The 13,654-nt window shown below is 43.5% G+C and overlaps 1 protein-coding gene across 1 annotated transcript; it reads left to right on the forward strand.

Moving 5' to 3' along the window:
- The first annotated feature begins 1,032 nt into the window (after positions 1-1,032).
- On the forward strand, positions 1,033-12,433 carry PPP1R15A (protein phosphatase 1 regulatory subunit 15A). The gene is made up of 3 exons (XM_083379106.1): positions 1,033-1,185; positions 5,192-6,689; positions 11,127-12,433. Exons 1-3 carry the CDS (start codon positions 1,148-1,150, stop codon positions 11,412-11,414), a joined length of 1,824 nt encoding a protein of 607 aa, XP_083235232.1. The 5' UTR covers positions 1,033-1,147; the 3' UTR covers positions 11,415-12,433.
- Positions 12,434-13,654: the final 1,221 nt, after the last annotated feature.

The raw sequence follows: 13,654 nt of genomic DNA on the forward strand, positions 1-13,654 counted from the left end.
TTCTGGAGAAGGGCGGTATACAAATATTATTATTATTATTATTATTATTATTATTATTATTATTATTATTATTATTATTATTATTATTATTATTATTATTATTATTATTATTATTACTTCTCTCAGCTTCTGCCAACCTAGCAGTTCGAAAGCACGTAAAAATGCAAGTAGAAAAATAGGGACCACTACGGTGGGAAGGTAACAGCGTTCCGTGCACCTCTGGCATCTAGTCATGCCAGCCACATGACCACGGAGACGTCCTCGGACAAGCGCTGGCTCTTCGGCTTTGAAACGGAGATGAGCACCGGCCCCTAGAGTCGGAAACGACGGAGGGGGGGGGACCTTTACCTAACGTGTCTATTGATGGCTGATTTGTCAAGAGTGCCAGGCTTCTTGAAATTCCCTTGACAGTTTTGGAACTTGGCCTGGTTTAGGATTGTTACATTTTCCCAATTGAAAGTAGGAAGCTCAGAGGGGAGGGGTAGGGGTAGGGAGGGAGGGATAGGGGAGGGGTAGGGGGGATTGTTAAAGATAAAATGTATGATAAAACTTTTCAATTAAAAAAAAAAGAAAGTAGCAAGCTCAGAGAGCACCCAAGGACCCTTGAAAATCCCCAGTAAGCTTCCATCTATTACCCCTCCCCCCCACAACCACCGCGCTTTCTCGCCACAGGACATTCCCCTGACGTCACCGCTTGCTTCACTTCCCCCCCCCCCCCTCTTCCCTTCTAGAACCCTCACGTCCAGGGGTCGCCAGCCTCGGCTCTTTTATGACTCGTGGACTTCAACTCCCAGAATTCCTGAGCCAGCGTAGCTGGCTCAGGAATTCTGGGAGTTGAAGTCCACGAGTCATAAAAGAGCCGAGGTTGCCTACCCCCCCCCCTCACGTCTCTTTCCCTCTCCGGCTCTGGCCACGCCCGGCCTAACGTCGTCAGACTGCGATGACGCTGTTCCCTGGGAACGGACCTTTATATAAAGCGCCTGCGGCTTTCGCTTCCATCTGAAATACTCCATTCTAATCGGCGAAGAAGAAGAAGAAGAAGCAAAGGTCAGTCTCGATAGGGCGAAATGCTTCGTGCCGAGAAGAGCCGCTGCTGTTTTGCAAAGCCCACCGTCCGGTCGCTTATTCGCCTTTATCCCGCAGTGACATGCTGGAGCGAGTTTATTACTGGCTAAGAATCCGGAGGTAAGAAGGTTCAATCATTATTTAGACCAGGGGTCTTCAAACTTGGCCCTTTTATGACTTGTGGACTTCAACTCCCAGAATTCCTCAGCCAGCAAAGCTGGCTGAGGAATTCTGGGAGTTGAAGTCCACAAGTCATAAAAGGGCCAAGTTTGAAGACCCCTGATTTAGACCTTGCTTTTCCCCGGGGGGGGGGGGGGGGGGCGGGGGGGCAGCCCCCTTCCTCCCCCCCCACCCCCAAATGCTGCCTTTAATTTATTTGTCGCTTAGCCTCCTGGGCCCTTTGGCCTATTAGGCTCGGCCGCTCGTTCCCGGCGAATGCACGCGTTTGCAAGCCGCCTCCCCTCCCCGTGTTTTCTGTTTCCCACGTGCTCAAGGCGCTCCCCAGCGGCTACGCCTGTTTCCCCGAGAAGCCCTGGTTCTCCAAACGCCGGCCAGGTGTCCCGGCTTGGCATTACGATAGCCTGCCACCTCCGCCCTCTCGGTTGCCTTCCCAGGCCTCCGCCCCAAACCATCCGCCCTTTTTAATTGTTGGGAATCCTCCCTCTTTGCTCCGTGCGGTTCTCACAACGACTGTTTTTTTCCTCGCGGTGCCACGAACATGGTGGGGGTCGCCTTTCTCGGGTTCTGGGCCCCAACCCCTCAAAAAGCCTTTGGGAAGAGCTTTAGAGATGTTGTTGGTCTTTGCCTCCTGCTGCCTCCCCCCCTCCGGCTGTAACATGCTGTTGTTTTTGCCCTGATCTATCAAAATATTCTTATTTTTGTTGCCCTCTACACCGCCTTGAGTCCTTCGGGAGAAGGGCGGTATATAAATCAAATAAATAAAATATCATTGGTATAGAATTCGCTTCTCTGATTTGTGGCTCCTTCTTTCCACGCAAAGGTGAATTTTTTCCCCCCAAGTCTTTTCTGTGCTTCTCCAAAGTCTAGGATGGCTTTCTCCAAGCTGGTGCCCTCCAGAAGGGTTAGTTGAGATCCCTCATCTGAAGAACATTCCAAGTTTTTTTTGCTCTAGAGTAGGGACCTTTATGGACTCGAGTCTTCGAGTCCAGATTAGTCTCCTCTTCCTGTCTCAAGTTTCCAATTTCACCAGTCCACCCACCCACCCACCCACCCCTTGCTGGCCTTCCATTGCTACTGCTTGCTGCCCACCAAATGCTTGTCTGGAAACTCTCTCCTTGAATCCTCCTTAACTCTCCTCTTTCAGAAAGAACCAAATATCCAGGAAAAGCCACTTTACAATTCCTTTCCCTCTTTCCATAATATTCCTCTGTGTTCAATTTAGGATCTTCTCACTTCTTCTCCTGGAGAATCCAAGCTGTTTGTACAAATGATAACTTCTGATCATTGAAATCGACTTTCCAAACGTATTTGTCTGCAATCATTTGCAATCCCTTCTGCTTTTTTTTAAAATGCCTGTTGCTTCTCGTACATTAAATATATTCCCTTCCTTTCCTCCCCTCCTCCCCCCATTTCCAGATCTAACCTGTTGTGGGTCAGAAGGGTTGTCTCTCCTCCTCTCTCCCCAGCAGCTGCACACTCAGCATCCGAACTGTGTGTGTGTGTGTGTGTGTGTGTGTGTGTATGTATGCTCACATGCCCCCCCCTTCTTCTTCCTGACTGGGGTGTTGCCAGCGTTTCAGGGGCACTTGCTTCAACTTGTTTGGGGTGCGGCCTGAATTCAGCCTACACACCTCAACCAGTGAAATGTTCCCTAAGAAAGCTGGGAGGTAAATTGCACTACAGGTAGGGGGCAGAAGGAATTGTGCTGGAATTTGGGAGTAAGGCACCTAAGTATGTGGTCTTCAGCCTCTTCCCTTCCCCATTCCTCCACTTGCCAGCCTTGTTTCTGAAAACTTCTTCTGCCTTTGCTGGAAAGAATTGGATTAGCAAAAGAACAGGATGCCCTGGAAGGAAATTTGCTCCACTTTGGTTTTCCAAAGAATGCTGGAGTTGTGATTTTCCAAATGCCAGAACCTGTTTTCTTTCAATCCTCACTGGAGGTTTTTAAGAAGAGATTGGACAACCATTTGTCTGAAATGGTGTAGGGTTTCCTTCCTGAGTCGGACTAGACCTCCAAGGTCTCTTTCAGCGCTGTTATTCCGGCTTTGAGGTCTGATACCAGGAATAGGACTTAACAAAGCAAGCGTTAAATGCCTTTGTTTTCCTCCTGAATAAATAAATAAAATATTCTTGCAGATTTTGCAGTGAAAGAATATCATGTGTTTTAGTCATACTAAAAAAAATATTACAATGTGCCAGAATGGCAGTTATTTTTCTGAACTAAGTTAAGATGTTTTAACCAGACTAGCTTAGGAAAGTTTGTGGGAAACCTGTGGTCTTTCAGATGTTCTTGAACACCAGTGCCCAGAAATCTTGGATTGAAGGGTGCTGGGAGTTATAGACCAGAATATCTAGAATAAAATAAGAGATAATCCTCAACTCGTGACCACAACTGAGACCAGTATTTTTGTGGTAAGTTAAATCATATGCGATTTTATGACAGTGTTTATGACTGCTGTTAAGTGAATCATATAGTCATTACACGAATTTTGGTTCCCCAACAGGCCTTTTTTTTTTGCCAGAGATTGGCAAAAAAGGTAACAAATTTCAGTCACCTGGGCACAGGATGCTGCATGCAACAGGTGGTAAATGTGACTTGGTTGCTAAGGTCCATAATTGCAGTCACATGACAGTCATATATATAGTACAGATCGTGAGTCACTTTTGCCAAGCCTATCATTAAATGGTCATACGGTGAAGACTACCTGTGGCTTGATTTTCAGTTACAGCATGAACACATTCACTTACTACATTCACATAAACGTCACCTTAGAAAACATGTCAAAAACCATTTTTTTACTGACTGGTCTGTGACAGTAGTAGTGTTCAGTCCTGAGCATCTATATTGTTAAAAAATAGACTCAGATAGCAGATAATGGGAAAGAGCTCTGTATAAAACAAAGGACAGACAGTGCTAGACTTGATGTACAGGTCTAACCTCATAAAAATGCAAATAAACCTCACCCAAACAGTTTAGTGACCGTTTGAAATGACAGCGGTACTGAAAAAAGTGACCTAGGACTGGTGTCAATGCTGCAACTTCATTTTCAGTTGCCACAGTTGGGAGGGGGGATGTGTGCTTTTAAGGGTAGACATAACAATAAATTGTCCTGTGGGAACCAAGGTCCTTGCTGCTGGGGTTTTGGCAGGCTGAACTTTCCAGCCGCCAAAGTACCTTATTGGGGATTGTGATTTATGACATATTACTGGTGTGGGAAGTTCAGTCTTGGTTTCACTTTTGACCATGTTGATACTTTGTAGCCAATACAGTATGTTCTTTAAGGAAACCTTTTGCCTTGGAGTTCTGTTTTTACTGGTTTCATCTATCGGTACCATGACAACTGGTTTTCACCCTTACGACCGTTGCAGCATCCCCATGTCACATGATCAGAATTTGGGTGCTTGGCAACTGGCATGTATTTCTGACAGTTGCGTTGTCCCCGGGGTCGTGTGATCTGGCTTCCGACAAGTAAAATCCACAAGCCATATTTGTTTAACAGCCACTGCAGTGATTCACTTGACAACTGTGCCCCCAAAAGTTGTAAAATGGGCTGCAGCTCACTTAACGTGTCTTGCTCAGCAACAAAAATTGTGTGCTCGGTGTGGTCATAGGTTAATAACTACTTGCAGTTTGTTATGGTTCAAGAAAGCAAAGAATCTTGATGTCTGTGGAGATTCTCAGTCATCCAGGTCATAGTTATCCCAAAGGTACTTTTTCAGGAGGTAACTGGACTTTCTTGTTTTTTTTCTTCTTTGAAGACGTTTTGCTTCTCATCCAAGAAGCTTCTTCAGCGCTGAAGAAGCGTCTTGGATGAGAAGCAAAACGTTTTCAAAGAAAAAGCCAAGTCCAGTTGCCTCCTGAGAAAGCACCTTTGGGGACAAAGAATCTTGAGTTTCAGCTTACATGTGCTTACTCTAAATTCCAGTGTTGACTGCTTCTTTTCAGATTTAAAATGGCTCCCTGTATTGTGGCCAGCCAGTTCACCTCACCCTTTGAACCCCAAAATATTCTCCTCAACAGTTGTTATCCCTCTGGACCTGGAATGGCAAAAATTCTACCTCCTGAATCAGTCAGCTCCACCCCTGCTGGCACATTTCCAGGTCTTCGACATATGATCGAGTTGGCTATGGTTTGGTTGCGAAGATTTTTATATTTTTGGCAGCCTTTCCCTGCAAGCCTGGTGAAGACTGTCTTGATGGGCATTGCCAGAAGGGCATTGCCTATCTTGGAAAAGATGAAATACTTAAAGAAGGCCGGAGAACTTAAAAGAAATGAAAATGATACTGAGAAGATGATGATGATAGAGGAAGGCAGTTGTTTGGAATATCATCCTCTCGAGAGTCATACAAAGTACCTTTCGGAGGAAAGTTTGGTTATAGATGGCTACTTTGGAGAAGACACTGAACAACTTTTGATTCATTCAAGCAGCATTGCAGTAACTAACATGCATTTGGAAGAGGAAAGGATTTCTGAGCTGTGTTTAATAAGTCCTACAATAGTATTTGATTTGGGAAATAATTGGCAAGGTTCTTCAGAAAAGGACATAGAATGTGTGACTACACAAAGTTCTGGGCCTGTCTCCCCTAAGTGGTTGGAAGATACTTACCATCCTGAAATCTTTACAAAAGAGTTGGACCTCTGTGGATATTTGGAAAATACTTCCGACTGTTTAAATGCTAACGGACAATTTAATTTTAATAAGGGCCTTGACCAAATTTTGGAAATCACCAGAGTTCCCCAGGAACTGGAGAAGAACATGAAATCTAATCGGGATCCGCCATCATGTGGGAAACAAAGCTTAACATGTTCACCTGATTCTTCAAAGGATGTGGAACAGCCAGAAATGAGCCAAAAGAGTGGAGAGAATGAAGATAGGTGCAATATGGACTCCTCTACTGGCCCCAGTAGCTTCCAAAGTTCCCTGGTCCTCTCCTTATTCTACAGTCCATTAGAAGATGAAGAAGATGACGATGACAGTTCAGAAGACTGGTGGAGTGAAGATGAGATGGAAGAGAGTAGTAAGAGCAAAATTTGCTCTGATGGCAATAATTCAGGAGACTTGGAGAACTATCAGGAAGTAGAAGAGGAGGACTCTGTACAGCAGATTGTTTTTGAGAATCTTGGTGGAGCTCTGTCCATGGACAGTCAACCCTTCCACCCACTCTGTTTTTCCAAACCCATTCAGGCCCACACAGACCTCACCATTGATACACTGAAGCCCAAGAACCATCAAGAAACTCTCGTGTCTTCTTATCGGACAAGAACCAGTTCTAAACTTGAAGAATCGTGTGATCTCCCAAAGCAGCCATTGCCCAGAGACGACCAAAAAGTTGATAATAATCAGGAGACCTACCTATGCTGCCAACCAAGTCCTGGGAAAAACACTTCTGTCGCTGCAGAAATACCTCTAGTTTCACAGCAGGAAATCCAGGTGAAAAAGAAGGTGAGTGTCCTAAAATATTTATAAGTATGCTCTTTGAATGTGATTGGAATGAGGATTTTCAAAATCCACCTTTGTTTTGTTTTTTTATGGCTCCTTAATTAGGAGCCACAAACACTTGTATTTCTGCTCTTGGCTGTGACAGATTGAAATGTAAGACTTGCCCACACGATTATGTTTGAGGAAATGTTTGTGGTTTTTTTAAAAAAACTGTTTTCACCATGGTGATGAAGAGAACAAATGATACATGGTGCTGTTGAGTTGTTGTTTTTGTAGTAGTACTGTGGTCTAAAAAGTTACATCAGTTGAATTTCTTGCAGAGGTTAAAAGCGGGGAGGGGGGGTTGCTCCATTTATTTATTTTAGTTAATATACTGCCTGACTCCTGCTGACCCTGGGTGGTTTACAAAATGTGAGAAACAAAACGAAATAGTGTAAAACAAAAAAGAGCCAAAATACCAAAAACAACTAACCCAGATGGTAACAAAAGGGCTTCAGTCCCACTTGCCAAAGGCCTGGATGGAAAGTTAGGTTTTTGGGGCCCTTCAAAACACCATTAGGGTGGGGGCCAATTGGATCTTGGGGAAAAACCTCATTGCAGAGAGCAGTTGTTAACAGCAGAGAAGGCATGCTACTGGGGTCTTGATAGTCAACATTGTTTAAGTGGAGAAACCTGGAGCATCCCAACCCTGCCAGGTCAGATTAACTGGGCAAATACTATAGGAGACAGACAGTCCCTCAATTAACCAGGCTGTAGGCCAGGGGTCCCCAACCCCCAGGCTGTGGACCGGTACCAGGCCGCAGCATGCCAGCAACCGGTCCGACAAACGATCAAAGCCCCATCCGTAGGATACAGGCAGCACACAAAACCACTCACACTCTGGTCCGTGGAAAAACCTTTCTCATCAGAAGTGATCCCTGGTGCCCTGTGGGAACGGCCATTTTTTGGCCTCTCAACCTTCAGCTTTCCCAAACGTTTCTTATCGGCCTCTACCTGAATTACAGTGATGAGCACACTCTCCTGGTTCGCACAGGATGACATGTGGGAGGTTTGGGAAACGCTATGATAAAGCTTTCACATATATCTTTTAGTATCTTGTTTTTGTAATGATCTTATAGGCACCTGAGTAGTTCTCACTATGTATCCAATTATCACTATGTATCCAATTAACACTATGTATTCTATTTTTTTGAGATTGATGGGATTTATGTAATGTTGTATTTGGTATTCAGAAAGAGGAGGTGAATAAAAGTTCAGCAGGCAGTTGCTCAGGGAGTTTTTTTGGAGAGACGAGGCTGCCTGGCTGGTTCAGAGCATCTCTATCGACCCGGGTCTGAATTCTTTTCCCTACAGTGCCCAGAAGGTTGGGGACCGCTGCTCTAGCTTATATGGTCCATTTTATTGGAAAATAACTACAGATAGTTCTCGACATACAAGCCAAATTGAGCCCAAAATTTCTATTGCTAAGCGAGACATTTGTGAGGTGAATTTTGCCCCATTTTATGACTTTTCTGGCCACATTTGCTAAGTGAATCGCTGCAGTTAAGTTAGTAACATGGTGGTTAAGCAAATCTGGCTCCTGCATTGACTTTGCTTGTCAAAAGGTGATCACCTGACCATGGGACGCAGCAACGGTCTTAAATATGAATCAGTTGCCAAGCATCTGAGTTTTGATCACATGACCATGGGGATGCTGCAGCAGTTACAAGTGTGGAAAACAGTCATAAGTCACTTTTTTCAGTGATGTTGTACCTTTGAATGGCCACTAAATAAAGTGTTGTAAGTCGAGGACTACCTGTACAGGACTACCTGTAGAGTAGTCATTAAAGTGTTGTGTGTTTTATCTGCCAGAGGCACAAATACCAGTAGTAGAGGAAAATCCTTTTGGAGGATGTTCCTCAAAGAACATGTTGAAAGGCTGAATGCCTGAGGGATCAAAGGTGAAGTGTTTTATCATGCACAAAATGCCTTTCCTATTCAGTAATTTCAGGCAATTGAGCTCCAATTGAGCAGACCTCTGTGGAAAAGCAAATAGGGAAAAGATTTATGTGATGTGACATGCTTAATTTACAGTTACCAGATTAGTGCCTGAATTAGGAAGAAATGGAGGTCATTTTTTTTTAAAAAAAAATTGTGCCTGACTATGAATCACAAGACTCTTCCAAGGGAAATACAGCAAATGATGTAAGATTCGGACATTTCCCAGTCTAGCAGAGTCATTTCCCCCGCCTCCTTTTAAGAGATTGCGAGATTGCCTGTTGTAAATTAAAAATGGCTTTCTGTTTTCTACTTCCTTTTTGCCTTACTAGCACTTCCGCACTAATGTGCCAAGTCCACAGACAGATGCAAATTCTGCCCTTGTTTAACACACTAAATGCACAAACCGCTGGAGAAGAGCATGAAAAACAGCAAGTGCACAAAGCAGCCGATTTCATTTGAGCTTGGACTGGGCCCCTGTTTTAAAATTATTTTTGGAAGGTGGAGATTGTGGGTGAAAAACAGCATCTCTTTTCTTAAGGGAAAAGTTAAAAAGACAGTCAACCGCATTTAGATGCCACCATGGCAAGGGATTAGCTTGAGTGTTAATCATTTAATGTAATTTAATTTAATTTATTGAGATTTCTATACCGCCCTTCTCCCAAAGGGACTCAGGGCGGTTCACAGGGCATAAATATAAATGACAATACAAAAATTAAAAGACAATTAAATCAATGCCCAAGTTAAAACAAGAATAATAAAACAAGCCTATAAAAACCCATGTACCCCCATCAGGCCAGACCCGCTAGTTCAAATAAATGGGTCTTCAACCCGCGACGGAAGGATCGGAGGTCTGATGCCGTCCGGAGCTCAACCGGCAGTTGGTTCCATAACGCCGGAGCACCCACAGAGAAGGCCCTCCCCCTGGGGGCCACCAGTCGACATTCCTTGACAGGAGGCACCCTGAGGAGGCCCTCTCTGTGGGCGCGCACAGGGCGGAGGGGAGTCGACGCCGGCAGCAGGTGGTCCTCGAGGTATCGCGGACCCATGCCATGTAGGGACTTAAAGATCATAACCAAAACCTTGAACCTTACCCGGAAGACAACTGGTAACCAATGCAGCTCACGGAGCAAAGGTGTAACATGGGAGTACCGGGAAACTCCCAAGACAACTCTCGCGGCCGCATTCTGTACCAGTTGGAGCCTCCGAGTAGTCTTCAAGGGAAGTCCCATGTAGAGAGCATTACAGTAGTCTAGGCGAGAGGTCACGAGCGCATGAGTGACCGTACATAAGGCCTCCCGGTCCAGATAGGGCCGCAACTGGCGCACCAGGCGAACCAGGCGATCATGAATTATGGTGGTTATAGCTCATGGGGCTTCCTAGGTGTTGGAGGCCAGTGGCTACCTTTTAGCTCACCAGACTTCATGGATCTATTGGGAGAGTGAAATTATTTAATTTGCACTGCTCCAAGAAGAAAAATGGGATATAGCTCTAATCTCAGATTATAGCAAGGATAAAATGAAATGAAAAGGACTTTATCAATGAGAAGAAACAGTGGGAAACCAGCTAAAATGAGTCAGATGAACAAATGTTTTATTCCCCTCTTTTTTCCGTAAAGGAGCTAGGGGAACACACAAAATGCTTTTGTGTTCATTGTGTCCGCCTAACAGCATTGTGAAATAGTTGGGGTGAGAGATGATTGGCCTAAAGTCACCTCCTAGTGAATTTGGCAATTAAAGGTCGTTTGGAACTTGAGTTTCCACACGTCTCAGTCCAACAACTACAGTGCGTAACTATAAAGAACAAAATTGAATTAAAAGATGGAGGAAGGAGACCATCATGCAAGGAATAACATTAAAAGAGGATATGGCTGAAGGATCCAACCTCCCTTATACTACTTGGAGGACCCTGAATAGGTTGAGAGTTGGGAGTAAAACCAAGTGGATGCTCTTAGCAGATAACAACACGCTGTGCGAATATGGAGAGATGCAGAGTCCGGCCCATCTGCTGGTATGTTGGATACTACCAGAAACATGTAACGATAGTGACTTATCTTTGGCCAACAACAAAGCCAGGAAGGTGGCTTCATACTGGCAGTTTAATGTTTGATCTAGACACAGAAGAAGTACATTGGTGTAGTTTGGCATGGGGGTTAAGGTACTTGGCTAGAAACCAGGAGATGGTGAGTTCTAGTTCCGCCATGGGCATGAAAGCTGGCTGGCTGACTTTGGGCCAGTCACTCTCTCAGCCCAGCTCACCTCACTGGGTTATCGATGTGGGGAAAATAAGAGGAAACTTATGCTTCCTGACTTGAGCACTTACAAAGTAATAAAGGCTAGACAAAAGTCAAATAAATATAAAGAGTGTGTGGTATAATATAATTGCGTACTTGATTTATAGCAACAAGCGCCTGCCCAGAAATATCAGCCTCGTTAGCTCACATCTTCTTTCTTCCATTCTTAGGTCCGATTCTCCCCAGCGGTCACTGTCCACCCACTGGTGGTCTGGGATTATGCCTCTCGGGCTGCCCGTCGGGGCCCATGGGAGGAAATGGCTCGTGATCGCTGCCGCTTCCAGCGAAGAATCTCTCAAATGGCAGCCATCTTGGAGCCTTGCCTGGCAGTGGATCATCGGCACAAAGTTTGGAAGAGGCTCTATGGGGTTTCCATGTCTCTTCTGGAAGAAGCCGCTGACAACATTCCCCTGTGTTCCGGTTCCACCAGCAAAGAGAAGTTGGGACTCCATGGTTAGGAATGAAAAGCCTCTTCCACATAAAAATAACAATTGATGTGCACATAGAAGTTGAGGATTCTGGAGGAAAGTGGCTGGCTGGGGTTTTCCATCTCTAAAGGAGGAAGAACGTTGCTTTTGCTCTTCTGTTGGCATTTTAAAGCCTGGCGTGAACTGGAACCTCATTGTTCATAAGTTTGAAGCAATTTCAAACTGGTGACTCTGGGGATATAATAGTGTAGTAAGATTGAGCCCAGGCCAAAACATTCTGGATGAGATAAGAATGTATTGATTATATGAAGGGGTAACATGAGAGAAAATATCAAGGCTTTTGTTTTCTAAATAAATACAATCCTAGGTTGCTACTACTACTACTACTACCTTCTTTGATCTGGAAAGTAAGGAAATGTGGCTGTTGTAATGAGTATATGTGAGAAATAATTGCTTTTAAATACGATGTTAAGTTCTATATTGCAGTTCTATTTCACAGGCATTAGTTGATGTTGAAATCGCCAAGTGTTACAAGGGCTCCATCCTATGTGGTAGCCTTCTGAATCTTTTGGATCACAAGCCCCATGATTCCCAGCCAACCTTGCTTATTATGGAACTGGGACTTGGAGTTGGCTGTTTTATCAGAGGGGCAGCTTGAAGGATATTAAGGAAAAAACTATTGCTAAACATACAGTTGAAAATATCAGTCCAATTTCTTCACCTCTGTAGTCTGATTTCATGGCTAAGCTTTTTCATATGTACCAATCAGAGGGCAAGAATCTGGATCCAAAATTTGACAATTTACATTTTATATATTTCAGCTATATTTTTTTTAACCCGGAGTTGGTTAACAAAGTCTCTAGTAGCTTCTATACATTTTTAGTTGCTTCTATACATTTTTAGTTGAAGAAAAATGTTTTGGAGAGAGATGTATTAATTTATATAAAATTATTCCTTTGAAGTTCCTGGTTACGTCTTGAATGTATCATAACTGATTATTGAATTGTAATAATTATAATTATTTTTTTAAAGAATGCTTCCTTGTTTTCTTGATATTTATAATAACAGGTGGTGATTACGAACTATTAAAAAAAGCCATTTGACATCAAAGTAGAAACTTAACCAATCTATATTGTTGTTTTTTCTAGTTAATAAGGAAGGTTTTGGAAAACCCAAAAGCATGATATGAGCAGAGTATTCTGCTTATAATCTCTTATCACCTGTTATAAACTATGTCACACATAAGAATAATTGATAGCTTTATTCTTCAGGACTCTGGTAGCTCAATCTTTAAAAGGCTATTTCCCAGCTTTTCCATTCTATAAAATATGTAGTAGTGATTAAAAGCTTTTGTAGGTTATCATGATGATGGCAGATGTGATTCTGCTAGGAAGGTCAATGGAACCCCAAATATTAAATAAGAATACATGTAGATGGACGAAAGAATATGTAAATATTGCCAGTTATTAGTGTTCTTGCTCAAGTTTCACATGTGGAAATTTTCACAACCTCTCACCTTTTATCAAATCTAACCCCTCCCCTTTTACACCACCCACTTGATGTTTAATATGGTAATTGGTTATTTATCCACATATAGTGTGACCAAGATATTTTGTTTTGCCTGTCCTTAATCCCAGATAACAACCAGCTTTCTATATAAAAGTCATTCATAGATCCTCCCAAACCATGATTATTAGAAGAAAATTTATTTTGCCTGCACTTAAGCAGCATATTAAACCACAGTAGTTAAAAAGCCCAGTGAGTTTATGTAGCGCTGTGAACCAAAACCAAACCAGTCATTCAAGGCTGCTTAAGGCTGACGTGATGTGCAAAAACCAGATCCCAGTGCGAGATTGCTGGTTGATGCAGTAGCTCAGCACCATCCACACCAACCTCCAGTCACTTCCAGATTTGCAAAGTTCAACCCTTGATGTTCTTGGCGGTAACTGCTGGCTGGGGGATTTCTAAGAACTGAAGACCACAAATCTGGAAGTAGCAGCGATTGAGAAATGGTGCTTACATAAGCATCCTTCCAGGGCATAAGTTTCTTTTTCCCAGCCTAGGTGGAGATGATGACTGAAACTGGGATTTTCTCCAGGTTGTTATCAGAGCAATAGTTCTCCTGACCCCGCCACATTTCAAAGGTGAATCACATCTGCCAATTTATTTCTAAGGCTGTACTAAAGTTGGTGCAAACTCTAATTTAGTATATTCAGGTTTGCCAGTTGAAGAGAGGCCGCTTGAGACGGTATCCGCATTGTAAAATTATG

The sequence above is a fragment of the Vipera ursinii genome (assembly GCF_947247035.1).
Source record: "Vipera ursinii genome assembly, chromosome: Z".
Classification (NCBI taxonomy): Eukaryota; Metazoa; Chordata; class Lepidosauria; order Squamata; family Viperidae; genus Vipera; species Vipera ursinii.